At 42.7% G+C, this 27,350-nt stretch overlaps 1 protein-coding gene and 1 long non-coding RNA gene across 4 annotated transcripts in view; one reads left to right on the top strand and one right to left on the bottom strand.

The window, feature by feature from the left end:
• The window catches only part of LOC103658010, a 35,210-nt gene extending 11,797 nt beyond the window's left edge, over positions 1-23,413 (bottom strand). Inside the window, exons 1-2 of the long non-coding RNA XR_005833898.1 lie at positions 22,260-23,413; positions 5,197-5,254 (exon numbers count right to left, since the gene is read on the bottom strand). This is a non-coding gene — a long non-coding RNA (uncharacterized LOC103658010). The remainder of the gene's footprint in view (positions 1-5,196; positions 5,255-22,259) is intronic.
• Positions 1-27,350, top strand: part of NR3C2 (nuclear receptor subfamily 3 group C member 2) — a 337,533-nt gene that overhangs the window by 305,345 nt on the left and 4,838 nt on the right. For 2 of the 3 annotated variants that reach the window (XM_040626348.1, XM_008685464.2), the window contains exon 9: positions 23,420-26,140. The exons of the other annotated variant lie outside the window; for it this stretch is intronic. In XM_040626348.1, coding sequence (XP_040482282.1) covers positions 23,420-23,575 — 156 coding nt within the window. In that variant the 3' untranslated portion in view covers positions 23,576-26,140. Of the gene's footprint in view, positions 1-23,419; positions 26,141-27,350 lie in introns of those variants that run through there. 3 annotated transcript variants of the gene reach the window in all.

The following is a 27,350-nucleotide window of genomic DNA, read 5'->3' as shown; positions in this document are numbered from 1 at the left end:
TCAAGAATAGACCATGTTCTGGGACACAAAACAGGTCTCAACCGATACCAAAAGATTGAAATTATCCCCTGCATATTCTCAGACCACAACGCTCTGAAATTGGAACTCAACCACAAGGAAAAATTTGGAAGAAACTCAAACACTTGGAGACTAAGAACCATCCTGCTCAGGAATGACTCGATAAACCAGGAAATCAAAAATCAAATTAAACAATTTATGGAGACCAATGAGAATGAAAATACAACAGTCCAAAACCTATGGGATACTGCAAAGGCAGTCCTAAGGGGGAAATACATAGCCATCCAAGCCTCACTCAAAAGAATAGAAAAATCTAAAATGCAGTTTTTATATTCTCACCTCAAGAAGCTGGAACAGCAACAGAGGGACAGGCCTAATCCACGCACGAGGAAGCAGTTGACCAAAATTAGAGCTGAAATCAATCAAGCAGAAACCAGAAGTACAGTAGAGCAGATCAACAGGACTAGAAGCTGGTTCTTTGAGAGAATCAATAAAATTGACAGACCACTGGCAAGACTTATCCAAAAGAAAAGAGAAAGGACCCAGATTATTAAAATTATGAATGAAAAAGGAGAGGTCACGACGAACACCATTGAAATTGGAAGGATTATTAGAAATTTTTATCAACAGCTATATGCCAATAAACTAAGCAATCTGGAAGAGATGGAATCCTTCCTGGAAACCTATAAACTACCAAGATTGAAACCGGAAGAAATTGATTCCTTAAACAGGCCAATTAATTATGAAGAAATTGAGTCAGTGATAAACAACCTTCCAAATAACAAAACTCCAGGCCCGGACGGTTTTCCTGGGGAATTCTACCAAACATTCAAAGAAGAAATAATACCTATTCTCCTAAAGCTATTTCAAAAAATAGAAACAGAAGGAAAGCTACCAAACTCATTCTATGAGGCCAATATTACCTTGATCCCCAAACCAGGCAAAGACCCCCTCAAAAAGGAGAATTACAGACCGATTTCCCTAATGAATATGGACGCCAAAATCCTCAACAAGATACTTGCTAATAGAATCCAACAGTACATTAAAAGGATTATCCATCACGATCAAGTGGGATTCATACCTGGGATGCAAGCGTGGTTCAATATTCGCAAATCAATCAGCGTGATACATCATATCAACAAGAAAAGACTCAGGAACCATATGATCCTCTCAATCGATGCCGAAAAAGCATTTGACAAAATACAGCATCCTTTCCTGATTAAAACCCTTCAGAGTGTAGGAATAGAAGGTACATTTCTCAATCTCATAAAAGCCATCTATGAAAAGCCTACTGCAAATATTATTCTCAATGGGGAAAAGCTGGAAGCCTTTCCCTTAAGATCAGGAACTCGACAAGGATGCCCACTCTCGCCACTATTATTCAACATAGTACTAGAAGTCCTTGCAACAGCAATCAGACGACAAAAAGGGATCAAAGGTATTCAAATTGGCAAAGAAGAAGTCAAAATGTCTCTCTTTGCAGATGACATGATACTCTATATGGAAAACCCAAAAGAAGCCACTCCCAAACTATTAGAAGTTATAGAGCAATTCAGTAACGTGGCGGGATACAAAATCAATGCTCAGAAATCAGTTGCATTTCTATACACGAATAACGAGACCGAAGAAAGAGAAATTAGGGAATCCATCCCATTTACAATAGCACCAAAAACCATACGTTACCTTGGAATTAACTTAACCAGAGACGTAAAGGACCTATATTCTAGAAACTATAAATCACTCTTGAAAGACATTGAGGAAGACATAAAAAGATGGAAAGATATTCCATGCTCATGGATTGGAAGAATTAACATAGTTAAAATGTCCATGCTACCCAGAGCAATCTACACTTTCAATGCTATCCCGATCAAAATACCGAGGACATTTTTCAAAGAACTGGAACAAATAGTCCTTAAATTTGTATGGAAACAGAAAAGGCCCCGAATCTCCAAGGAACTGTTGAAAAGGAAAAACAAAGCTGGGGGCATCACAATGCCGGATTTCGAGCTGTACTACAAAGCTGTGATCACAAAGACAGCATGGTACTGGCACAAAAACAGACACATAGACCAATGGAACAGAATAGAGAGCCCAGAAATGGACCCTCGGCTCTTTGGGCAACTAATATTTGATAAAGCAGGAAAAAACATCCGGTGGGAAAAAGACAGTCTCTTCAATAAATGGTGCTGGGAAAATTGGACAGCTACATGCAAAAGAATGAAACTTGACCACTCTCTCACACCATACACAAAAATAAACTCCAAATGGATGAAAGACCTCGATGTGAGACAGGAATCCATCAAAATTCTAGAGGAGAACATAGGCAGCAACCTCTACGACATCGGCCAAAGCAACCTTTTTCATGACACATCCCCAAAGGCAAGAGAAACAAAAGATAAAATGAATTTATGGGACTTCATCAAGATTAAAAGTTTCTGCACAGCCAAGGAAACAGTCAGAAAAACTAAGAGGCAGCCCACGGAATGGGAGAATATATTTGCAAATGACACTACAGATAAAGGACTGGTATCCAAGATCTACAAAGAACTTCTCAAACTCAATACACGAGAAACAAATAAACAAATCAAAAAATGGGCAGAAGATATGAACAGACACTTTTCCAATGAAGACATACAAATGGCTAACAGACACATGAAAAAATGTTCAAAATCATTAGCCATCAAGGAAATTCAAATCAAAACCACACTGAGATACCACCTTACGCCAGTTAGAATGGCAAAAATAGACAAGGCAAGAAACAACAATTGTTGGAGAGGATGTGGAGAAAGGGGATCCCTCCTACATTGTTGGTGGGAATGCAAGTTGGTACAGCCACTCTGGAAAACAGTGTGGAGGTCCCTTAAAAAGTTAAAAATTGAGCTACCCTATGATCCAGCCATTGCACTACTGGGTATTTACCCCAAAGATACAGACGTAGTGAAGAGAAGGGCCATATGCACCCCAATGTTCATAGCAGCAATGTCCACAATAGCTAAATCGTGGAAGGAGCCGAGATGCCCTTCAACAGATGACTGGATTAAGAAGTTGTGGTCCATATATACAATGGAATATTACTCAGCTATCAGAAAGAACGAGTTCTCAACATTTGCTACAACATGGACGGCACTGGAGGAGATAATGCTAAGTGAAATAAGTCAAGCAGAGAAAGACAACTATCATATGATTTCTCTCATCTATGGAACATAAGAACTAGGATGATCAGTAGGGGAAGAAAGGGATAAAGAAAGGGGGGGTAATCAGAAGGGGGAATGAAACATGAGAGACTATGGACTATGAGAAACAAACTGAGGGCTACAGAGGGGAGGGGGGTGGGGGAATGGGATAGACCGGTGATGGGTAGTAAGGAGGGCACGTATTGCATGGTGCACTGGGTGTTATACACAACTAATGAATCATCGAGCCTTACATCGGAAAACGGGGATGTACTGTATGGTGACTAACATAATATAATAAAAAATCATTAAAAAAAAAAAAAAAAAAGAAAGAGTGGAGAAATTTCAGAAGGGAGAGAGACGTCATTAAGCCGTAGAAAAGAGGAATGTTCTATCAGGGCTGTTTTAGACTAGGGCAGATCATTTTAAATGACTGAGATTTGCAAAGACCCAGAAAATGCTGGTTGATCAATTTTGTTTATCAAGGTCATGGTTAAAGGAACTAGAAAGTGACTATGGTTTCACACACAGTTCTCATAATTTGCAGATTCTGTATTTAGAAATTCTCCTACTGGCTAAGATGTATTTGTAACCCCAGAATCAATATGGCCCTTTTGTAGTCATTCACATACGTGCACCAAGCAGTAAAAATGCGTGTGTTCCCAGCTAAGGTCAAACAAGGTGATGTTCTGCCTTCTTGTTCCAGCTCTCATATACAAGTGTCCTTTTCAGGATCTGTTTAGTGACACAGTGTTTGCATTTTTGTTGGTGATTCTGCTGTTCACAGTGGTCCCCAAATTTAGTGCTCATGCACTGTCTCATGTTCCCAAGCAGAAAGAAGGCTATGATGTGCGTTATGGAGAAGATAATTGTGTTCAGTAAACTTCATTCAGGCATGAGTTACAGTGCTGTTGGCCATGAGTTCAATGTTAAAGAATCAGCAACATACATTAAAGAAGACGTCTCGAAACAGAAACACATAAGGCAAGGTTGTGTATTGATTGCTGACAGTGTGACCAGCAATTCATGGAAACCTAACCCTGTATTTTCGCTAGGAACAAGGGTTCAGTATCTGCTAATTCTGTTCTCCATGACATAATAGAATGGGACTACCGTGCATAATGACAACTGTAAATATATGTAGCCTACAGGGACTCTAGGCTCAAAGGGAAATGACTCCTGAAAGAACAGCCAGAAATGGAAGACAAGGGTGCTAGTTGTTCTGCATTCAAATGACAAATTCTGAAGCCTTTACACTAGATGATGACGCACAAGGATTCTTTGGAAAGCGTTTCCGAAAGGCTCAGAGAATCTGTATCATATTTAGAAAGCCAGTTCTAGCTACCAACCATATCACTTAGTTCACAGACTTTTTTTCCCCCACATTTCAATATTTCTGAAATCAGGGGACATCTTATACTTGATTTATATATTTTAACAACCAACCAAAACCTGTTCTCCCATAAACTGTTACTAAATCCCTGGCATGCCTTCCAGTCCAGGGCCGGCAAGCTTTTTCTGTAAAGGGCCAGATGGTAAATACTGTAAGCGTTGTGAGCCCCACAGTCTTGCTGCAACTACCTGGCTCTGCCATTGTGGCAGGAGAACAGCCATAGATAGTATGTAAGGGAATAAGCCTGGCTGTGTTCTAGTAAAAATAGGGAAATTGCTATTTATATAATTTTCGCATGTCACAAAATACTCTTCTTTTGATTTTTGTCAATTTTTTCAAAGTATAAAAAACCAAATGAAAAAACATATAAAAACGGTTACTAGTCCAGATTTGGCCTGTAGGCCATAGTTTGCCAACCCTGATCCATTCAATGGAACAGGGGAATAGATGAGACCCCTTGGTCTCAGGTGTCCTTAGTTGGGTCAAAAGAGGCTGCCCCCGCCCAGCGGGGTCTGCCCCTTGTTGCTTAGCATTCCTTTTCCTTCAGAAATTGAAGTAATGATTTTAACTGCTTAATGTTGAGTTAACCTGATATTAAAGTTGGTAACTTACCACCGTGAGTTGGTTTAGATTTTTACATTGCTCAGTACAGTACCTTGGCAAGAAGGATCTAGGAAATATTGAAAACAAAATTAAGAAAAGTTCATACTTCTATATACAGTAACATGCCAGTGCGTTTCAAACACAACACTTCCCTTAGACTCCCTTTGTTCGGCAATGTTCTAATTATCCCTTTATCTTTAAGCTCTACTTTCTGTTTCCATTGTGTCATTTTTCTTTGTGTTTTTCACATGTACAATAGACCTTATTCACAAGAAGGCGGAGCCGCGATCCAGAACGAGGCTTGTAACACAAGGAAACTTAAACAGGCTGGAAATTAAATAAATTTAAGTACAAAAAAACTTGGAAGGAAATTGAACCCATCTTGCATAGCACAGCATCCAAACAACATATTTGGAAGATTTAATATTCATCACTGACCACAGATCAAGGATTACTAGTGAATTTAATATAAAAATGGTAATGACAAATTAAAAAGTAGCCTCAGATAACAGAGTTTCAGAAATGCTCTTCGTTTTTCATAAGATGTGGAGGAGCTTCTACTTCCCACCTCAGAAGCCAGCCCCTTCCTCCTGGGCACCGGGTCAGGCGCAGAATGCCCACACCGGCACCAGCCAAGACTCTGGAACTATCCCTGTGAGGCCACATGGGACAACCCTGCCTCTCTCACTTCTTCAGGCAGACCTCTCTGGAGGCAAAGCCAGAGGTGCCCATCCTGGCCTGGAGCCCCGGGTTTGGCCATCCTCGTGGCAAGGGGCTCCCCTTACCTAGAATTTGCAGGCAGAGCTAACATGAGAGCAAGCAGCCCCACTGAGCCTTGTCTCGTGCTTCAGGGACACACATGAATTAGTGCATTAGATCCCCAGGACTGACTTACTGGTTGCAATTTTGTAGCCTCAGACATCTCCTCTATTCTCCCGCCCTCTGGTAACCACCATTCAGTTCTCTGTTTTTATGAGTTGGGCTTGTTTTGTTTTTGTTGTTGTAGTTCTCTGTTCCTTTTTTCCTCTCTTGCTCTCTTCCATTGTGATCGATGACTTCCCTTAGTGTTAAGTTTATATTCCTTTCTCTTTATTTGTGCGTATCTATTATAGGTTTGTGGTTACTGTGAGGTTCATGTATAACATCCCAATTATACAGTCTGTTAGGCTGGTGGTTGCTTTAGTTTGAACACATTCTAAAAGCACTACATTTTTACTCCTCCCCTCCGTATTTTATGTATCAGATGTTGTATTTTACATTTTTTTATCTCATGAATCCCTTAATTGAATTTTTCAATATAATTGATTTACTACTTTTTTCTTTAAAGCTTCATACTAGCTTTATAAGTGATTGATCTATTATTACTATATGTTTGCTTTTACCAGTGAAATTTTTTCCTTTCATAATTTTCTTCTACTTACAGCCTTTCCTTTTCTGCTTTAAGATGTCCCTTTAACATCGGTTTAGTGGTGAAGAACTTCTTTAACTTTTGTTTTTCTGAGCAACTCTTTTTTACTTCATCAACTCTGAATGATAATCTTGCTGGCTATAGTACTTTTGGTATTTTCCTTTCAGTACTTCGAATGTATCAGGCCACTTCTTTCTGACCTGTAAAGTTTCTGCTACAAAATCTGCTGATGGCCTTATAGGATTTCCTTGGTATGTCACTAGTTGCCTTTCTCTTGTTCCTTTCAAGATTCCCTCTTTATCTTTAACTTTTGCTATTTTTTTAAAGATTTATTTATTTATTAGAGAGAGAGAGCACGTGCAAGCCCAGAGGTAGTGAGAATCCTCAAGCAGATTCCCCACTGAGCACAGAACCCAACACGAAGCTTGATCTTAGGACCTAGAGATTATGACCTGAGCTGAAATCAAAAGTCAGATGCTCAACAAACTGAGCCACCAGGTGCCCCACTTTTTGCCATATTAATTATGTATCTTGGTGTGGGCTTCTTTGAGTTCATCTTATTTGGTGCTGTTTGTGCTTATTTGGTGCTGTTCGTGCTTCCTAGACCTGGATATCTGTTTCCTTCTCCAGATTAGGGAAGTTCTCAACTATTATTTCTTCAAATAAGCTTTCTGCCCCCTTCTCTCTCTTTCTTCCTTCTGGAATCTCTATAATGCTAATGTTAGTATGCTTGATGTTGTTCCAGAGGTCCCGTAACCTATCCTTTTTTTTTTTTTCCTGTTCAACTTGGGTGTTCTCCATTACCCTGTCTTCCAGATGCTGATCTGTTCTTCTGATCTGCTGTTGATTCCCTCTAGTGTATTTTTCATTTAAGTCATCGTATTCTTCAACTATGGTTGATTGGTTGGTTGTTTTGGGGTTTTTTTTTTTTTAATATTCTATCTGTGAAGTTCTCACTAAGTTCATTCACTCTTGCTTCAAGCCCGGTGAGCATCTTTATGACCATTACTTTGAACTGTTTATCAGATTGGTTATCTGTTTCATTTAGTTCTTTTTTTGAAGTTTTGTTTTATTCTTTAGTTTGGGGCATATTCCTCTGTCTCATTTTGTTTGACTTTCTGTGTTATTAGGTGAAATAGCTACCTCCAGTCTTGAAGGAGTGGCCTTGAATAGGAATGTCCCCTGTGTAGACCATGTATGCCTGGCATCTTAGTCTGACTGGCTGGAGCTGGAGCTGGCACAGGCTGGCAGGTCCCAGGGTGCTCTGAGGGTGCCCTGGCAGGGTGGCTGGAGCTAAAGTAGGCATACATAGGCTGGGGGTGTCCCCGGCTGCTTTGGGCCTGGGCCACCTTGGCGAGACAGCTGGAGCTGTAGTCAGTGCAGGCCGGGGGATCCTGGGGTGCTCCACACCAGAGACATGCTAGCAGGATGGCTGGAGCTGAAGTGGGTATGAGCCAGGATCCTCTGCACAGGGAGCACCCTGGAGGGATAGCTGGCGATGAGGTGAGTGCTTGATGCCAGGGCTGGCACTGGACAACTGGGATGTGGATGAAGTGGACATGGACCCGGAGGTCCCAGGTTGCTCCATGCCAGGGTCACCCTGGTGGATGTCTTGAGCTGGGGTGGGCATGGACCAGGGTATTTTGGACAGGGGACACCCTGGCAGGGTGCCAGACCTACCCTGGTGGGAAGGCTGGAGCCGAAGCAGATGTAGGCCACAGGTTTCCTAGTGTGTGCCATTCTGGGGCAGCCTTGATGGAGTGGCTAGAGCTGGTGTGGGCTAGAGGCTCAGGGCTTGATGAGGCAGCAGGCTGGCTAGAGCACCTACTCCCTGTTCCTAGCTGTGCTGTCAGGTGGAGAGGCTCTTGCCAGCACCATTGACCCAAGAGAGAGTTACAGAAATTCCCTCACCATTTGGCAAACACTCAAGGTTAGTAAATGGGTTTTCTTCACTTGCATTCTAGTTGCCCTTTAAACTGATGGTATTTTGCTGTGCCCCAGGTCAGGTGAATCTGTACGTGGCCCATCTGTGATTTCCCTCCCTACTGCAGGTTACCACATTGAGGGTGGGGTTCCCATTACTACCATGTCTCCATCTCTCCTGCCATTCTCTGTGTGGCCCTCCAGTGCTTTATTGTGCAAAAGCTGCTCAATCAGCCAGTTCTTCAGGAGGAATTGCTCTATATGCAGATGTAGACTTTGGTGTGTCCATGAGAGGAGGTGAATTCAGGATCTTCCTAAGTTGCCATCAAGTTTGGCTTTTTTAGATTCTACATAACATGGCATTTGTCTTTCTCTGTCTGCCTTGTTTCACTTAGCTTAAGCCCTTATAGGCCATCTATGTTATTACCAATGGCAAGATCTCCTTTTTCATGGCTGAATAATATCCCTCTGTCTGTGTGTATATATACACCACACACACACACACACACACATATCTAGATAGACAGATAGATAGATAGATAGATAGATCACACATCTTCTGTATCTGTCCATCCATTGACAGACAGAGGTTGTTTCGATATCTTAGCTATTGTGAAAAATGCTGCAATGCACATGGGAGTGCAGATCTGTCTTCCATATCCTATTTTCATTTCCTTTGGATTATATACCCAGGAGTAGAGTTGTTGGATCATATGGAAGCTACATTTTTAATGTTATGAGGCACCTCTATACTATTTACCATAGTGGCTGAACAGCTTCTCATTCCCACCAACAGGTACAAGTGGTCCCTTTTCTTCATAGCCTCGGCAACACTTGTTATCTCTTGCCTTCTTGATGACAGCCATCTCACAGGTGTGTGGTGTTATTTCATCGTGGTTTGGATTTGCATATTCCTGATATTCAGTGATGCTGAGCATCTTTTCATATCCCTGTTGACCATTTGGATGTCTTCTTTGGAAAAATGTCTGTTAGTTCCTCTGCTCATGTTTTTTTGTGTGTTTTTAGCTTTTGTTTTTAGTTTTGTTTTAATTGGGTTGGTTTTTTGTTATTGAGATGGATGAGTTCTTTATATTTTGGATAGTAACCCCTTCTGTGGTATATGGTTTGTAAATATTTTTCTCCCATTCTGTAGGTTGCCTTTTCTCTTTTTTCAGTTCTTTCCTTTGCTATGCAGAAACCTTTCAGGTTTATGTAGTCCCACTTGTTGAATTTTGCTTTTGTTGTTTGTGCATCGCCAAGACTAACGTCAGGGAGCTTCTTTCCTATGTTTTTTTCCTAGGACTTTTATGGTATCAGGTTGTATGTTTAAGTCTTCAATCCATTTCAAGTTAACTTTTGTGTATGGTGTAGGATAGTGGTCCAGTTTTCTCAACACCATTTATTATAGAGACCATCCTTTCCCTATTGAGTGTCCTTGGCTTCCTTTCCAAATATTAGTTGACTGTTAATGTTGGGATTTACTTCTGAGCTCCCTGTTCCATTGTTCTGTGTCTATTTTTATAACAGCCATATATTTAAATTTCTGTGTAGTTCTGTAGTATAGTTTGAAATCATGAAGTATAACACTTCCAAATTTCTTCTTTCTCATGATTGTTTTGACTATTCAAAGTCTTATGGATTCATACAAATTTTGGGATTTTTTTAAAGTTTGAAAAATGCCGTTAAGATTTTGATAGCAATTGTGTTGAATCTAGAAATGGCTTTGAGTAGTAAGGACATTTTAATAATGTTGAGTCTTCTGATCCACGGACACAGGATATCTTTCCATTTGTATCTTCTTCAGTTACTTTCATCAATGTCTTACAGTTTTCATTGTACAGATCTTTCATTTCCTTGGTTAAATTTAGTCCTAATTATTTTATTGTTTGAATGCTATCATGAATAGGAAAGTTTTATTTTTTTCAAATGTTTTTTGTTAGTGTGTAGAAATGCAACTAATTTCTATACGTTGATTTTATCTCCTGCAACTTAACTGAAATCATTTATTTGGTTTGTGGTTGAGTCTTTAGGGTTTTCTCTATACAAGATCATATCATCTGCAAATAACAATTTTACTTCTTTCCTCGGATTTGGATGCCTTTTATTTATTTGTCTCTCCTAACTGCTATAGCCAGGACTTTCAGTACTATGTTGAATAAGAGAGGACATTGTCGTCTTATTCCTCATCTTATAGGAAAAGCTTTCAGTTTTTCATTCTTGAATGTGTTAGCTGTGGGTTTATCATATGTGGCCTTTATTGTGTTGAGGTGTATTCCTTATATAACCAATTTGTTGAGGGTTTTATCATGAAAGTGTGTTGTATTTCGTCAAATGCTTATTCTGCAGCTAGTTAAATGGTCATGATTTTTATTTTCCTATTAATGTAGTATATCATCTATTGACGCGTATATTGAACTATCCTTGCATTCCTAGAATAAATCCCACTTGGTCATGGTGTTCAATCCTTTTAATGCATTGCTGAATTAAGCTTGCTTTAATTTTGTTGAGAATTTTGTATCTGTATGCATTAGGGATATTAGTCTATAGTTTTCTTGTAGTGTCCTTATCGGGCTTTGGTATCAGGGTAATGCTCTCATAAAATGAGTTTAGAAGTGTTCCTTCTTCAGTTTGGGAAGAGCTTGAGAAGGGTTGAGACTTGTTGACATTAATTCTTTAAATGTCTGGCAGAATTCATCAGTGAAGACATTTGGTCCTGGAGTTTTCAGTGTTTGGAGCTTTTCAATTACTGATTAAAGCACCTTATGTAATATTGGTCTATTAATATTTTCTGTTTCTTTCTCATGCATTCCTGGCAGGTTGTAGGTTTCCAAGAATTTATCATTTCTTCCAGATTATCCAATTTGCTAGTATATAATTTTTTCATAGTAGTTTTTTATGATCCTTTGTATTTCCATAGTATCACTTGTAACGTCACCTCTTCCATTTCTGATTTTATTTATTTGAGTCCTCTTTTTGTCCTTTTAGTCTAGCTAGAGGTTTGTTGATTTTATATTTTTGAAAAACCAGCTCTTAGTTTCACTGGTTTTTTTTTTCTATTATTTTTCTGGTCTCTATTTCACTTATTTCCATGCTAATCTTTGTTATTTATTTCCTCTTGCTGACTTCGGGCTTAGTTTGTTCTTCTTTTTCTAGGAAAAGAAGATATAAAGTGAGGTTGTTTGAGATCCCTTTATTTTAATATATGCATTTATTACTATAAACTTCCCTCTCAGAACTGCTTTAGCAGCATCCCATAGGTTTTGGTACATTGTGTTTTGTTTTCATTTGTTTTGAAATATTTTATTTCCTTTTGATTTCTTCTTTGACCCATTGGTTGTTCAAGAGTATGTTATTTATTTTTCATGTACTTGTAGCTTTTCACATATTTTAGCTTTCCTCTTGTTGTTCTGGTTTCATACCATCATAGAAAGAATACTTGGTATGATTTCAGTCATCTTAAATTCACAAGACTTGACTGTGTTCTGTCGCGTGGCTATCCTGAAGAATGTTCCATGTGCATGTGAGAAAAATTTGTATTCTTCTGTTGGATGGAATATTCTACAAATCTTTGTTAGATCCATTCGGCCTAATGTATGGCTCAAGCCCAATGTTTACTTGTTGGTTTTCTGTCTGGATGATCTATCTATTACTGAAATTGGAGTATTAGAACTCCCCTACTATTACTGTATTGTTGTCTGTTTCTTCCTTCATTATTTAGGTGTTCCAATATTGGGTGTGTATGTGCATATGATTGTTATATCTTCTTGATGAATTGACCCCTTTATCATTATATATTGACATTCGTCTCTTGTTACCATTTTGGCTTCAAGTCTGTTTTATCTAATGTAAGTATAGCTACCCTTACTTTCTTTTGATTTTTCACTGGCATGGAATATCTTTTTCTGTCTCTTCACTGTGTGCTTATGTGTGTCCTTAAAGCCAAAGTGAATCTCTTGTAGGCAGCATATAATTGTGTCATTTTCTATTCATCCAGCCATTATGCCTTCTGATTGGTTAATTCAATCCATTTACATTTAGAATTCTTATTGCTATGTAAGATCTTATAATGCCATCTTACTGTTTTCTGATTATTTGGTATTTGCATAGTCTCCTTCTATTTCTGCCTAACTTGGTATAAATTAATGATTATCTATAGTAGTATGCTCTGCTTCCCCCTTTTCTATCTGTTGTGCATCTATTCTAGGTTTTTGCTTTGTGGTTACTATGAGGCGTACATAAGACATCTCATAGATAAAACAGGCCATTTTAAGCTAACAGCAACTTAACTTCAGTTGTCTATAAATGCTTCACCCTTTACTCCCCCTTGTATAGTTCTAATGTCATTATTTACCTCCTTTTATCTTGTATATTTATATAACATAAAATTATAGTAGCTATAGTTAAATTATAGTAGCTCTAATTATTTTTAGTACTTTTTTCCTTTGACATTTATACTGCACTGTAACGTACCATCTCAAGTCTGTTTACCTTTACCAGTGTTTATACTTTTGTGTATTTTCATGTTGATAATTAGTATGAGTTTATTTTAGCCTGAAGAACTTTCAGCATTTCTTACAAAGCAGGTTTAGTGGTGAAGAACTCCTTCAGCTTTTGTTTGTCTAGGAAAGTCTTTATTTCCCCTTCATATCCGAAGGATAACTATGCTGGATATAGTACTGTTGGCTGACAATTTTTTTTCTTTCAATACCATGAATATGTCATTCCCTTCTCATCTGGCCGGTAGTGTTTCTATTGAGAAATCTTCTGACAGCCTAATGGTGGTTCCTTTGTAGGTTACAATATTTTTCCCCTGGATACTTTTAGAATTCTTTAATCTTTAATTTTTTTTATAGTTTTCATTATAATGTGTCTTGGAGAAGGTCTTTTTGCATTGAGATAATAGGGTGATCTTCTGTAGCTCTGTGAACTTAGATGTCCAGTTCTCTCTGCACATTTGGGAACTTCTCAGCTATTATTTCTTTAAATAAACTTTCTGTCCCCTTCTCTTTTTTCTTTTTGGAATCATAATTATTCTAATATATGTTCTTTTGATGAAATCCCATAGATTAGATCATGTAGGCTTTCTTCACAGTTTTGCATTCCTTTGTCTTTGTTCTCCTCTAACTTGGTTATTTCAAAATTCTATCTTCTGACTCACTTATTCTGTCTTCCATTTGCCCTACTCTGTTACATTTTTCCTTTCATTTATTGATTTCTTCAGCTCCAGAGTTTCTGCTTGGTTCCTTTTTATGATTTCTGTCTCTTTGGTAATATCTCATCTTGAACATTTGTGTGTGTGTGTGTGTGTGTGTGAGAGAGAGAGAGAGAGAGAGATTTCAACTATCTTTAGAGTTTTCTGGTAGCTCATTGAGTTTCTTCAACACCAATTTTGAATTTTTTATCCAAAACCCCTTGCCTTTGAGCTCTGCTATTGGAGAATTATTATTTTTTGGTAATGACATGTTTCCTTGATTTTTCCTGTTCTTTGTAGTTTTGCATTGCTGCTTTCACATTTGAAGTAGCAGCCACCTCCTTAAATCTTTGATTGTTGCTTTCAAGTTGGGTATTTGGTTCATTAGTGCTATTTCCATCTAGGGTTTTCTCTGCCTTTGTATGGGTACACCTGTCCCACTCTTCTTGCTCCCTCTTGTGGCAAAATTCTTAAGCTTTTACATCTTTGGTTCCTAAAACTCACCAGGCTGGCTATTTGGAAACCTTTCTTTTATTTTCCAGAAGACGGTGCTATAGCCAAGATTGTGGTTTCTCCCTTGTCCACAGACTCTGGCCTGTTTTTTGAGCACACTCCTAAGGTGCTTGCTCCTGCCATCACACTTGGGAGTGTGCACAAGTAGCCACCCATAAGAGTGGAGGGAGGTATAGCCCTTGGGGCATTAGAGTTGCCCACAGGCCCCATGGGAAGATCTTCAGGTGTAGTACTCCCAGGGGCTCATGAGTGGACTTCCCTCTGAGCACAGTCAGCAGGCCCTGGGTCCCTTTAATGTCCTTTGGTACTCTTATCTCCTCGTTCCTCCCAGTCATGTAGATCCTACCTAAGTACTGTAGGTGCTGCTGGAGAGAAACAGGTTTCTCCAGCAGCATTCCACACCACGGGGGTAGCTGGACACTCACTCACTGCTCTTCTTTTCCTCTATGAGAGAGATCACTGCCACCTGCTAGTTCAGCCCAGTGCAGTGTTGCTTTGGTGGGGGGTGAGAACAGCATTGGCAAAGTTCTTTTTACCATCTCTGCTGTGTCCAGACTTGTTTCTTGCTCCATTAGCATGCTGGAATCTCTCTTTGTAAGGGCTAAGCTTCGGCAGTTTCTCTGTTGTCTGTGGGTATCAGTCCAGGTCAGCACTCTTTAGGTTTTTTCCTGACTATGGCAAGAGAGGTTGGGGCAGGGTTACTGCCCCACTGGTTCCACAGCTGTGCCCATAACCAGATGCACAGGTGAGCCAGACTCCTCCTGGGTTCCCTGGCATGTGGTGCCAGATCCTGCAGCTCCCACAAAGGCACTTTTGTTCGTGGGTAGATGACTAATTCTTCATTGAAAAAGAGGGACAAAAAGGAGGAATGCCTTCCACCACTGTGTGCTGATGTCACCCCTTAATGGTATCTTCTGGATCCTCTCTCTCTTTGTCACATCTAGAGGCCTTGAGGACCGCTCCCAAATGTAGCCAGTAGGCAGGCCCACCAAGAGTACTCAGCAGAGTAGTGGCATTGTGGGGCTTGGGTTTTCAAAGGGAATCCACAAGTAAATAGTAGTATAACTATATTGTTAAAGGTTATATTGTCTTCTGGGTATAGAAGCTAATGCTACTAAATTTGGGTTGCTGTTGCTACTCTTGTACCCTGTTACCATCATGTTTCACTGAGGCATCACCAGCCAGAGAGAAACAGCCCTGCATGGCCACAGGGTGCCCACCTGTGCTTGTGCAGCTGTCTTCTATGCTGACTTGTGCTAGGTGGAGCTTGGGGTTTGGAATGAAGGCCAGACTCCTTATACAGTCACTGAGCAGCATTTTCCAGTATTCACAAAGCTGTTGCAGGAATACCTGGAGTAAACGGTTGCTGGCCATTTCTATTAGTGTCACAGCATTTAGAGTTGAAGCTGTGTATCTTTTGCAGGTAACTCTGTTAACATAGCTGGCTAAAATTCTTTAACATCCCCTCTCCCCCGGGCTCATTTCAGGCTAAAAGTTTGATCCTAATTGGGGGGAATGTTCTGGAGTCAGCAGATAACTTACAAGAAATGAACATGCTGTTGAAAATATGTGGGACCCTATTTCAGAGAGGCTGTTATCACTCAAGTGTTCCCGTCACCACCTAGTGACTGTGTGACCTTAGAACAGGGTGCCAGATCCTCCCTGCGTGGTGCCCTGAGAGGCCATTCATTGCTTGTGGTAGGAGCGGCCATGCCAGTGGCGATGACTTGGTGGGGGACAGGGCACTCCTGGAGCCTGACGGCTCATGTTTGGTGCAAATAAAGTGCCATCAGTTGCCTTGAGACCTTGCCAGGCTCCTCTGCCACCCTGATCACTGTGGCCCTTCAGGTGGGAGAAATCATGCCGGGCATCTAGCTAAACTTCTGTGATCCAACAGATAGATTTTGTGCAGAAAGAAGAGTCAGTGCACAGGACTTTCTCTGATTCCTAATAATGTGAGATTCATTTCTGATTACAGTGAGGGTTCTTGCCTCTCCCTCTAGCCTGGTGTTTACCAGGAAAGGCTGGTGGGGATCAATATTAAGGCGTCCGGTCTTTTGTCTCACTGCAGTTAACGCACTCGTGCTGATAGGCCAACAGGGCGGTAGAGCCCCCATCTCTTTAGCTGTGACTCCCCCCCCACACCTCTAACCCCAGTGAGCAGTGAGTGGGGTTCATAGCACCCATGGCGTGGCATACGTGTGAAGTCACATTATAAAACCCAGCATAAACGAGTTGCCCAGAATCACAGGGCAAGATGAAAGGGGGCAGCTTTGAGAACTAATGAAAGAGTTTAGCTTTATGTATTGAGTTCTGCATTATCTGCTTAGTGCCACTAAAATGAAGCTACCCATCTAAATTACCCAGTTTTTGTTTTGCTTCATTGATTAAAACTGGCGACACACTGCCCTAAAGAAACACTGTTGAAATAAGTTAATGCTGAGTACTTAAGAGTTTGGACAAGTCAGAGAAACAGGAGCAAGACCCCAGCAACAGGAGCTCTGGTCCCTGTAGCCCTCAGCCCTTCACCCAGGCTGCATGAAGTCATGGGAAGGGGGCCTCTCCTGGATGCTGTGGGGCTGAGTAGGTGGGTGGCTCCTGCCTCCCGGGTGCTTGCAGGCTGCTTAGGGACCTACAAATGGGAAAAGTTACAGCAAGAAGAGATGCAAACCACCGGAAAAAAGAGAAGGTGGTGCCCCCTGGCTCCATTGCTAATTTACAACTTAGACAAAAGGTGGCATCTGTGAGTTGGGTGCAGAGGAAGGTTCCTTCAGGCTGGGGCTCCAGGTAGGCTGGGGCAGGGGTGACTGTAGGGAGTGGGGGGTCCAGGAAACAAGCAGAAGCAGCCAGTGCTCACCTCATTGGAAAAGAGTGACACCTCTGAGAAATCGTGCCAGGTGAATAGCCCAGGGAACTGCTGAATTCTCTCTGAAGGGCGAGCCATCCAGGCAGAGCTGTGCCTAAATAATTTCATTTTAAATCCCCCCCCCCCCGCCCCCACGGTGCACCAGAATGCTAGCAGGCCGTGGTGAACTGTGCTCTGGCTTCATAGTGGGAATAGTGGTTTGGGGTTCAGACTGGAAACTGTTCGTTAGAGATACGCAGCCACCACCCAGCGCCGCCTTCCAAGCGATGACTGGCCTGCCCCACCCCCACCAATACGCTCTACTGGGACAGTGCACGGTGTCTGGGGAGGGCACAGGCACGGTACTTGTTTGTACCCTTGTTGCCTGGCTCCTCTGGGGTCGGGCAGGGGCCCCACCTGCCGTCTTCCTCGGTGCGCACCCCTGGACTGCACCCGGGTGACACCTTAGGGGATGCCTGAGTATGTGAGCAGCACGACCGTTAGACGCTTCACGGTGACACGGCAGTTTGGCTCGTGAACCGGTGTCCATTCTGACTGCTCAACATCCGTGCCCACCTAGTTGTTCAGTATGTGACCCTTGCTCCACTGCCAGAGCCTGGTCCCCGCTTCCTCATGCCCTGAACACCTGCAGCTTCGCCCTTCCTGTGTCTCATGTTTTCTGACCCGGGTGGTGCCCTCGTGCGGCAGCAGCCCACCTCAGACATGTGCGAAGGGCCAGCAGTCTGTGCGTCCTGTCCCGAAGGCCCTGAGCCCCTGGCTACAGCAAGGCAAGGCCGGTGAGGGCAGTGCAAGGGTCCTCGGCGGGCAGAACCTGCAGTCTGGACCAGAGTGGCCCCTATTCTCCCTGCCCAGTGACCAGGGCTACCTGGCTTTGGTTCTCCCAAATAATCCTTCGCCTCACCAGCCACGGGGTTGAGGCCTGCAGAGGTTTTCAGCCTTGTCCCAGGGAAGGGTGGGCCAGGCAGACACCTGAAGCCGCCAGCACTTTCTGGTAGCTGCTTGAGGGCCCCCTGGGCTCCCAGCCTGTCGGCATCTTGTCCACCTCAACAGGAGTGAGCCCTTTCCTGAGAGCGGTTGGTGGTGATGGAGTCCCTCATCCCCAGGTGTTCACAGGGCCAAATGTCCGGTCCCAGGCCGCCAGGCCTACCATACATGCCCCAGGAAAGCCCTCGTCCCTCTGCAGCCAGCCAAGGCATTTACTGTAAACAGAAGCCCGGGGTGTCTGCTCATGACCGGAAAGGAACTGCTTTCTCAGTCTGTGGAACATGGAGCAGAGGTGGGTGTGAGACGCCAGCCCCAGGTTAATATGCATGTTAGTGAGTAGAGTCTGGGACACCTGAACTCAGCCAACCTGTCAGGGAACACAGCTGAGCCCTTGGCTCTGGTTTCTCTCCTCAGCCCTCCTCGGTGACGCTCATGGAGGTGTTAAAGGTTGGTGCAGAGGCCATGAGCAGGCCTGGGACCTGTCCCCACGAACAGGCTCCCACTGGTGCTCCTGTGTGTGCCACCTCTTGCTCAAGACCTGCTTTACTCTGCTCCTTCTCTCTCCTCACGTGCATGAACTGGCATGTTTACAAACATAAACCCTAAGTGGCCCTGGCCCTGCCGGGTAACTTGTGTCAGACGTCAGCTGGTCAGGTGACAGGTGCCGCTCTGAACCCACTGAGTGACCCCACACGTGCCCCGACAGCTGTACAGCTTCGCTCCATCTCCTTCAGCTCGTTAAGCCAGAGCCACCTCGTCGCTCTGACCACCCTTCTGAAAATAGCAGCTCCTCTGTCCCTGTCCCTTCTTGTGCTGTCGGCACCTGTGTTCATTGCTTCCTCTCAGTAGAGCAGAACGTAGGTACCCTGAGAACAAGGCTTTGTTGGGTTTGTCATGGTTTCCCAGCTCCTGGCCCAGAGCAGGTGCTCCAGAATTGGGTGGATAGACACGGAGGATGAGTTGTGAATAAGGACCTCGCCCTCCCTCAGCGCCCTGCAGCCCAAGCACCGGGAGCCTTCATCTCTGGACATGAACTAGGGCCAACCCCACAGAAGTACAAGATGTGGCAGCCAGGCAGAGTGGGGGTTGACGTTGCCTAGAAACCGAGATGTACCCCTCAGGTTAAAATTTTATTGAAGTATAGTTGACACACAATATTAACATTAGTTTCAGGTGTGCAGCATAGTGACTCAGCAGGTCTACAGCTCCCATCTGTCACCATACGGTGCTGTCTGTGCTGCACCTTTCGTCCCCGTGACTTCGTCCCGTAGCTGGAAGCCTGTATCCCACCCCTCTTCATTTTGCCCATCTCTCCACCTCCCTCCCCTCTGGCAGCCATTCGTTGTCTGTGTTTATGGTTCTGTTTCTGCTCTTTGTTTCTTCATTTGTTTTGTTTTTTAGATTCCACATAGGAGTGAAGTCAGAATGGTAGTTGTCTTTCTCTGACTGGCTTATTTCACTTAGCATAATACTGGGTCCATCCATGTTGTTGCAAATGGCCAGTTCTTAGTCCTTTTTTTGTGGCTGATATTCCATTGTGTGTGTACACACACCCCACATCTTTATCCATTCATCAGTCAGTGGACACTTGGGTTGCTTCCGTATCTTGGCTGTTATAAATAAATAATGCTGCAAAAAACATAGGGGTGAATATATCTTTTTGAATTAGTGCTTTCATTTGGGGGAGGTAAATACCCAGTAATGGAAGTACTAGATCATATGGCATTTCTATTTTTAAACTTTTTTGACGAACCTCCATACTGTTTTCCACAGTGGCTGCTCCAGCTTGCGTTCCCACCAGCAGTGCGGGAGGGTTCTTTTTTCGAATCCTCACCACTTGTTATTTCTTGTCTTTTAGATTCTAGCCATTCTGTTCTGACAGGTGTGAGGTGGTAGCTCATTGTGGTTTTGGTTTGCATGTCCCTGATGATGAGTGATGTTGAGCATCTTCTCACGTGTCTGTTGGCCATCTGGATGTCTTCTTTGAAAAAATGTTTATTCAGGCCTTATGCCCCTTTTTAAATTGGGTTATTTGGTTTTGGGGGGGTGTTGTCAGAGTTCTTTATATATTTTGGATATTACGCCATTATCCAGTCTATCATTTGCAAATATTCAACAGGTTGTCTTTTAGTTTTGTTGATAGTTTCCTTCTCTGTGTGAAAGCTCTTTGTTTTGATGTAGTCCCCAAAGTCTATTTTTGCTTTGTTTCCCTTGCCTTAGGAGACATAGCTAGAAAAATGTTGTGAAGGCCAGTGTCAAGGAGATTACTGCCTGTGTCTTCTAGGAGTTTTCAGGTCCTACATTTAGGTCTTAAATCCATTTTGAGTTCATTTTTGTGTATAGAAGAAGGTGGTCCAGTTTTCCCAGCACCACTTATTGAACAGACTGTGGTTCCCTGTTATTCTTGCCTCCTTTTTACAGGTTAATTGACCATATTAGCATGGTTTATTTCTGGGCTCTTTATTCCATTGAGCTATGTGTCTGTTTTTGTGCCAGTAGCATACTGTTTTGATTATTAAAGCTTTGTAGTATATCTTGAAATTCAAAATTGTGATGCCCCCAGCTTTGTTCTTTTTCAGGATTGCTTTGGCTACTTGGGGTCTTTTGTGGTTCCACACAAATTTTAGGATTATTGTAGCTCTGTGAAAAATGCCATTGGTATTTTGATAGGGATTGCATTAAATCTATAGCTGGCTTTGGGTCGTATAGACATTTGAACAGTATTTGTCCTTCCGATCCATGAGCGTGGAATGTCTTCCCGTTTGTTTGTGCCGTCTTCACTTGTTTCATCAGTGTTTTATCGTTTTCAGAAGATAGGCTTTCCACCTCCTTGGTTGATTCGATTCCTAGGTACTTTATTTTTTTGGTATAATTTTATATGGAGGTTCACTTTTTTTTTTTAAGATTTTTATTTGTCAGAGAGAGAGAGCACAAGCCAGGGGAGCAGCAGGCAGATGGAGAAGCAGGCTCCCTGCTGAGCAAGGAGCCCAATGCGGGACTCAATCCCAGGGTCCTGGGATCATAACCTGAGCTGAAGGCCTCCGCTTAACCAACTGAGCCACCCAGGCATCCCGGAGGTTAACAATTTTTAAAAGGAAAAACCATCCTCTTCTACAGCCCTGCAGGTACCCCACACCGAGGGCCCTTGGGGACAAGGAGGGGGAGAGATCAGAGTGAACTTAAACTTGGTTCTGTGTGCCCGCAGCTGGTGCGTAGACCTCTGCTGTCGCCCACTGAAAGGTGTGCCCTGAAGTCAAAACTACCAACTTACTTATTTGTGGCACCACATCCAGAGGGTGGGGCCCAGCATGGCTTTTAGCTTTCACGGCCACTAGCCGTGAAATTAAAAAAAAAAAAAAAATTAAATTTGCTTTCTCCATCAATTCTAAGAACCTCTCTCCTGGAAAGGTGTGACACAAAATTCTCCTGTCCCTCAATTTATAGAAGGGGAGCCCCAAGAACACCAAATTACACAAAGACAACCCAGAGCAGACTTTGCAAACTGTGTCCCGTAGAGAAAAAATGATGTTTTATGTTTGAAGGAGTTTGGGACCCCTCGGGAAGATGAAATCAGAGGGGTTTTACCAGCAATAGTTCTCCACATCTTGATTGAGAACTGGTATCCTCCGTCCCAGTCACTCATCCAGTCCTCCTGAACAACCCTGTGAGGCAGATAGACCCCTAACAGATGCAGAAACAGACTCAGCATTCACAAGGCAAGCTCGGAAGTGCGAACGTGCCCAGAGTGGACAGTGGCTTGTGCTGTTTTCCAGCTTGTTTGGCCCCAACGTTCTGTGTGTGAAGAACACTTCTTAAAGTTCTCAATCCTTGAAACCTCCTTAGGGAAACGTCCCTCTTCAGCCTGTGGGCTCACACAGGCACAAACAGAAGCACCGGCTATTTTTCCTTATGACATTTTTTTGATTTCTGGTTTGTTGTTAAAGGCCTTTACCTAATGCAGTTATTTACTGTCCTTAAGGTTGCTAATTAAGTTAAAAAAAAAAAAAACAACTCTGAGGGAAAGTTACAGATGTATTTTCACCAGAATCATTTTAAGACTAGAGTGATTTTATGGTATGTATATTGTCTCCTTTAATACAGTGAGAAATGACCAAAACTCATTTTTCCTACAGCGGGGTGTGCAATTAATGGTATACTGCATTCCTGGATGGGTTTTTTTAACTTACAGAATTGGGAGTGGTTCAGGTCCCAGGAGGATGGAAAATGTCCTTGGGCCACCAAGCAGTCCGAGAGGTTGTCCCTGCTGCTTGCACTCTCTCTCTCCGTCAGGCTGAAACAGAAAGTGGTTGAGAATGGATAAGAAGTACACACACACACTGGAATATTATTCAGCCGTGAGAAATATGGAAGTCCCGCCATTGGTGATAACATGGATGGAACTTGAGGGCAGTATGCTAAGTGAAGTCAGGGAAAGATTATAATCCATTACAGTATCACTCATACATGAAATCTAAAAAAGCCCAAGCTCACAGAAACAGAGTAGAATGGTGGTAACTAGGAGATGGGGGAAATGAGGAGATGCTGGTCAAAGGACCCAAACTTCCAGTGCTGAGAGCATAAGTTCTTTGAATGGAATGTACAGCATGGTAATTATAGTTACTACTGTATTTTGTACTTGAAAGTTGCTGAGTAGACCTTAAATAGCCTCACCACAGAAAAAGAAATGGGAATTATATATTGCAAAATGATTAACACCTTTATTGTGTCACATAAGTGTCAAATCAACCCATTGGACACCTTAATCTTACACAATGTTACGTATCAATTATACCTTAATAGAGCTCGTGGTGGCCACAGTTCAGGGTGAGAAGCTGAAGGAGGGAAGGTGGCAGGGCCCACCCGGAACTAGAGGCAGTAGGACACATGACAGCAAAGGTTTGGCGTCCTGCCCCCCACTGTCCTGGGCCTCTGCCAGGCAGGCCCTGAGCCAGCCCCTGCCTCTCCCCCCCCCAGTCCACCTGAGAGCCTGGGGCAGGCCCATCGCCAGTGCCCAGAGACCGAATTCACACATTTACGAGAATTTGGTGAGAGCAATTCAGCGCCCCAGCCACTCCGAACTCTGACCCCGTTGCCGCCGGTAGAGTCGGTATTCGATAGTTACTCAGCTCTTGGCCGAATCTGTTTTGCATGAAAGGCACCTCCATGACAAGTGATGTGAGCACCCTTCCTCCCCCAAACAGACGACTTAGCCAGATCCGGCAGCGTCCCAGACGTGCTTCCCTGCTCGGATTTCGGAAGGCTGCTCGAGCTCACGCCAGAGTTAGGACACGGCAGGGTGCAGGGACGGAAAGGAGGCCTCAATGTCATGTCCCTGTCTGTGTTGCAGCTGGTGAGCGACTTGCTGGAATTCTGCTTCTACACCTTCCGAGAGTCGCAGGCACTGAAAGTGGAGTTCCCCGCAATGCTGGTGGAGATCATCAGCGACCAGCTGCCAAAGGTGGAGTCCGGCAACGCCAAGCCCCTTTACTTTCACAGGAAGTGACGGACGACGTCTCACCAGGAGAGCTTTGCCTTAAGTTTCCCCATGCTGTTCTACACCCACGAAGGACCCAAGAAATCCGATTTTTAACATGTGATGGTTGATTCCTACTTGTTCACCAGTTTCTCAAGTTTAAAATCACGTCAAGGGTTTGGAGCCGGGAAAGCAGCGTGACATGGATTTGGCAAGACCTGAGCAGTCGGAAGGACTCTTCCCTCTCCGAGCCCCAGCGCTTAGAAACACGTTCCTGTTCCTCTGGATGAAAAGCCATATCTAGTCAATAACTCTCTGATTTTGATATTTTAACAGATGGAAGTTTTAACTATGCCATGTAGTTTCTGGTATCGTTCGCTTGTTTTAAAAGGGTTCAAGGACTAACGAACTTTTTACAGCTTACCCTTGGTTGCACATAAAACGTATAGTCAATATGGGGCATTAATATTCTTTTGTTATTTAAAAAACACAAAAAAAGAAAAAATATATCCAGATTCCTGTTGTGTAGTAACAGAGCACGTGGAGGGGAACAGCAGCCCCTCGGGGGTTCCTGTCCGCCCACGGTCTTCTGCATCACTGGTATACACCCCTTAGCGTCCATTTATTATTTAATTAGAACGGATAAGATGTTAAACAAATGCCTTGGTTTCAATTTCTAGTATCTATTGTGTTGGCTTTACAAATGATTTTTTGCAGTCTTTTGCTGTGCTGTACATTACTGTATGTATAAATTGTGAAGGACCTGAACTAAGGTGTAAGGAACTTTTGTAAATGAGACACATACAAAAACAAAAAAAAAACTTTAATGGTTGATAGGATGAAGGGGAAAGTATTTTTGAAAGAATTCTATTTTGCTGGAGACTATTTAAGTACTATCTTTGTCTAAACAAACAAGGTAAAAATTTTTTTTGTAAAGTGAAATGTTCTGCATGCATAATGAACCGTTTACAGTGTATTTAAGAAAGGGAAAGCTGTGCCTTTTTTAGCTTCATATCTGATTTACCATTTTACAGTCTCTGTTGTAAATAACCACACTTAAACCTCTTTGGTTGTCTTTAAGCCTTTCTACTTTTTCTGTACTTTTGTTTTGTCTTTGGTCTCCCGCTGGGGGTGTTCGTGGGATTCGAGCACGTTCTCCGGCTTCTGCTCCATCCTGCGTCCCGTTGGGGAGCGATGTGCTGTGGTGTCTGCAGCTCCTCAGAGGTGTCATTTGACAACACAGATGTGAGCGAAGGTCCTGGGAGGGCTGCAGCTCTAGGGGAGCGGCCTCTTCTGCGTTCCTTGTGAAGCGGAGTCCGCGCCAGGAGCGCGGGGCTGGGAATGCGATGGCCCAGAGAGCACAGTCTCATCCCGTTTTAGAAAATCGCATTCTCTCTTTTGGGAAGGCAATGCCAGGCGCACTCTACATCTGTAGAAGGTGCCATGTTCACTTCTGATCTCAGAAAGGGTCTTGCACTCCCGGAACTGGTCATGGGGACACATAGGCTGTTGCAGGACGCACTGGGAAGATGCATTTCGGCACGGTTCAGTCAGAATGGCGTGGAGACCGCACGATAATTAGAGGGTTTTTAGATTTTTAAAAGGTAGGTTTTAAAAATTTTATACATAAACAAACAGTTTTGGGGAAAAAAAATTACAGATCATATAAGCAAGACAGTGGCACTAAAATTTTTAATTCATTAATCTGTTTGGCACTGATGCAATTTATGGCTTTTCTCTTGCCCCAAATCACAAACCTATCTATCTTTGGGGAAACTTAACAATATGATTGCACTAAATAAACGACTTTGACTAGAGGCCAAATTAATCTTTTAAAAGTGATGATAGTCATCAGGTACTCAGTGAAATCGCAGTATTTTCCAGAACCTAAAAGCTGTCGCTGGAAAGCTCAAGGCCAGAAGGCAGCGCTGGGATCCACACTTTTCTCCAGGGTTCACCATGCAGGCAACATTACCTTGTCTTTCAGAAGACACCTGCCTTATGCAAGGGGAACCTGTGAAAGCTGCATTCAGAGGGAGGAGTTTTTCTTACATAATTTGCAGTTTCAGTAATTTAATTTATAGGCAGATCTTTAAATACAGTCAACTTACATGCACAGCAATATGAAAGCCACACTTGGAAGGTGATAAATACACAGCATGCAGACTGGGAGTTTCTAGAAAAGAACTGGCTTACAAGAGCAGCTTTTAGCTCAGACTTACGTTTTATGAAATTGGAATTTCAGTGTAACCAGGTTTGGGATGGAGACAGTCTGCATCAGCTTTTTATATTAACAAAGTTACTGGCTCTTTATGTGTCTCCAGGTAACTTTGCTTGATTAAACAGCAAAGCCATATTCTAAATTCACTGTTGAATGCCTGTCCCAGTCCAAATTGTCTGTCTGCTCTTATTTTTGTACCATATTGCTCTTAAAAATCTTGGTTTGGTACAATTCATATTTCACCAAAACTTCTTCATATAATTAAAAAACACTAAATTAGTTTAAAATGAAGCAATTTATATCTTTATGCAAAAACATATGTCTGTCTTTGCAAAGGACTGTAAGCAGATTACAATAAATCCTTTACTTTAATCACCTGTTGTTCTGGAAACATTTCATTTGGCTGTCTGCAGGAACACCCGGACTTTGTGGCCCTCTACCTCTTGAGAGCATGCGCTTCTGCCTACATCCAAGACAGAGCGACTAACATTTCCCCCCGCGTTCGAGCCTCCTTTAGCCACATGTTAATTATACTCTTTTGGGACTAATTTGATGCCTTGTTTCTTACTGCTAATAATATGCGGGTCGCTAAAACAACCTGTAACAGTTTCACAAGAACTGCCCGCCACACAGCTGCTGAACGCTGTGTGCACATTGCCTCCTTTCTCTCTACAGCCACAGGGAAGCTTGATCGTTTGTCAGGCTTTGAGACTGACCTGAGTAGACCAGATGCCCCTTCTGACTCCAGAGTTCTTCCTCCACACAGTCCTCTCTTGCTCCTTCACCCTGGGTCCTCTTGGGCCAACGAGAGACTCCGCTCCCCACTGGCTCTAATGCTTCTCACACTCTGCTCCCTTGATTTCATTCACTAATATGGACCACGGGAGAGCAAGAAATAATTATCAGCTCATCTTAAAACTAGAAAACATGTGAAGATAAACTCAAGTACATTTTTAATGTGTTATTTAACTGGTGATCATTCAAACTATTTGTTTCCAGAAAGAGAAGACCAGTTGAGCATTAAACAAATTCAGCTTCATTTTAACATAATAGATTTCTGGAACACAGCATGGCCATGTTTTAAACTTTAGAGTTGGGTGCACAAATTTGTTTATAAAACATCTATAAATGCAGTTAATTTTTTCTCAAAGTTTATGGAATTTGACCTATTAAGGGGCAAGGCTTTTCGCCGAGAGCCCCTAGCTTTAAATAAAAGCCATCTTAGGCTGTGAGCCCTCTGAGACTGGCAGGAGGCCACACTGTTGTGCACCCTTAAAGTGCATGTCCTTTCTGACTAGAGCAGACTCATTCTTGGGACAAGGGTGACTCTAAGAATTTCTAGAAATGCTCTCAGACGCAAAAAATCCAGCTGCACATTGAGGAATCATTAGCTAAGAACGAAGTCTCTGCCAGGGAGACAGCCAGCCACTGTACGCCAGAGCAGTAGAAATTATGCATAGCGATGCATATATAATTAGGGGTTTGTTTGCTTCTGTATGTTGAATGCCCCTCAATGTTAAAGTCAGCGCTAACATACTTTTTATAAACTGCAAGTGTACACAGACTAAAATGACTTGATTACGA

The sequence above is a fragment of the Ursus maritimus genome, unplaced genomic scaffold, assembly GCF_017311325.1.
Source record: "Ursus maritimus isolate PB19 unplaced genomic scaffold, ASM1731132v1 scaffold_11, whole genome shotgun sequence".
Classification (NCBI taxonomy): Eukaryota; Metazoa; Chordata; class Mammalia; order Carnivora; family Ursidae; genus Ursus; species Ursus maritimus.
This window is presented reverse-complemented; position numbering and strand designations above follow the sequence as displayed.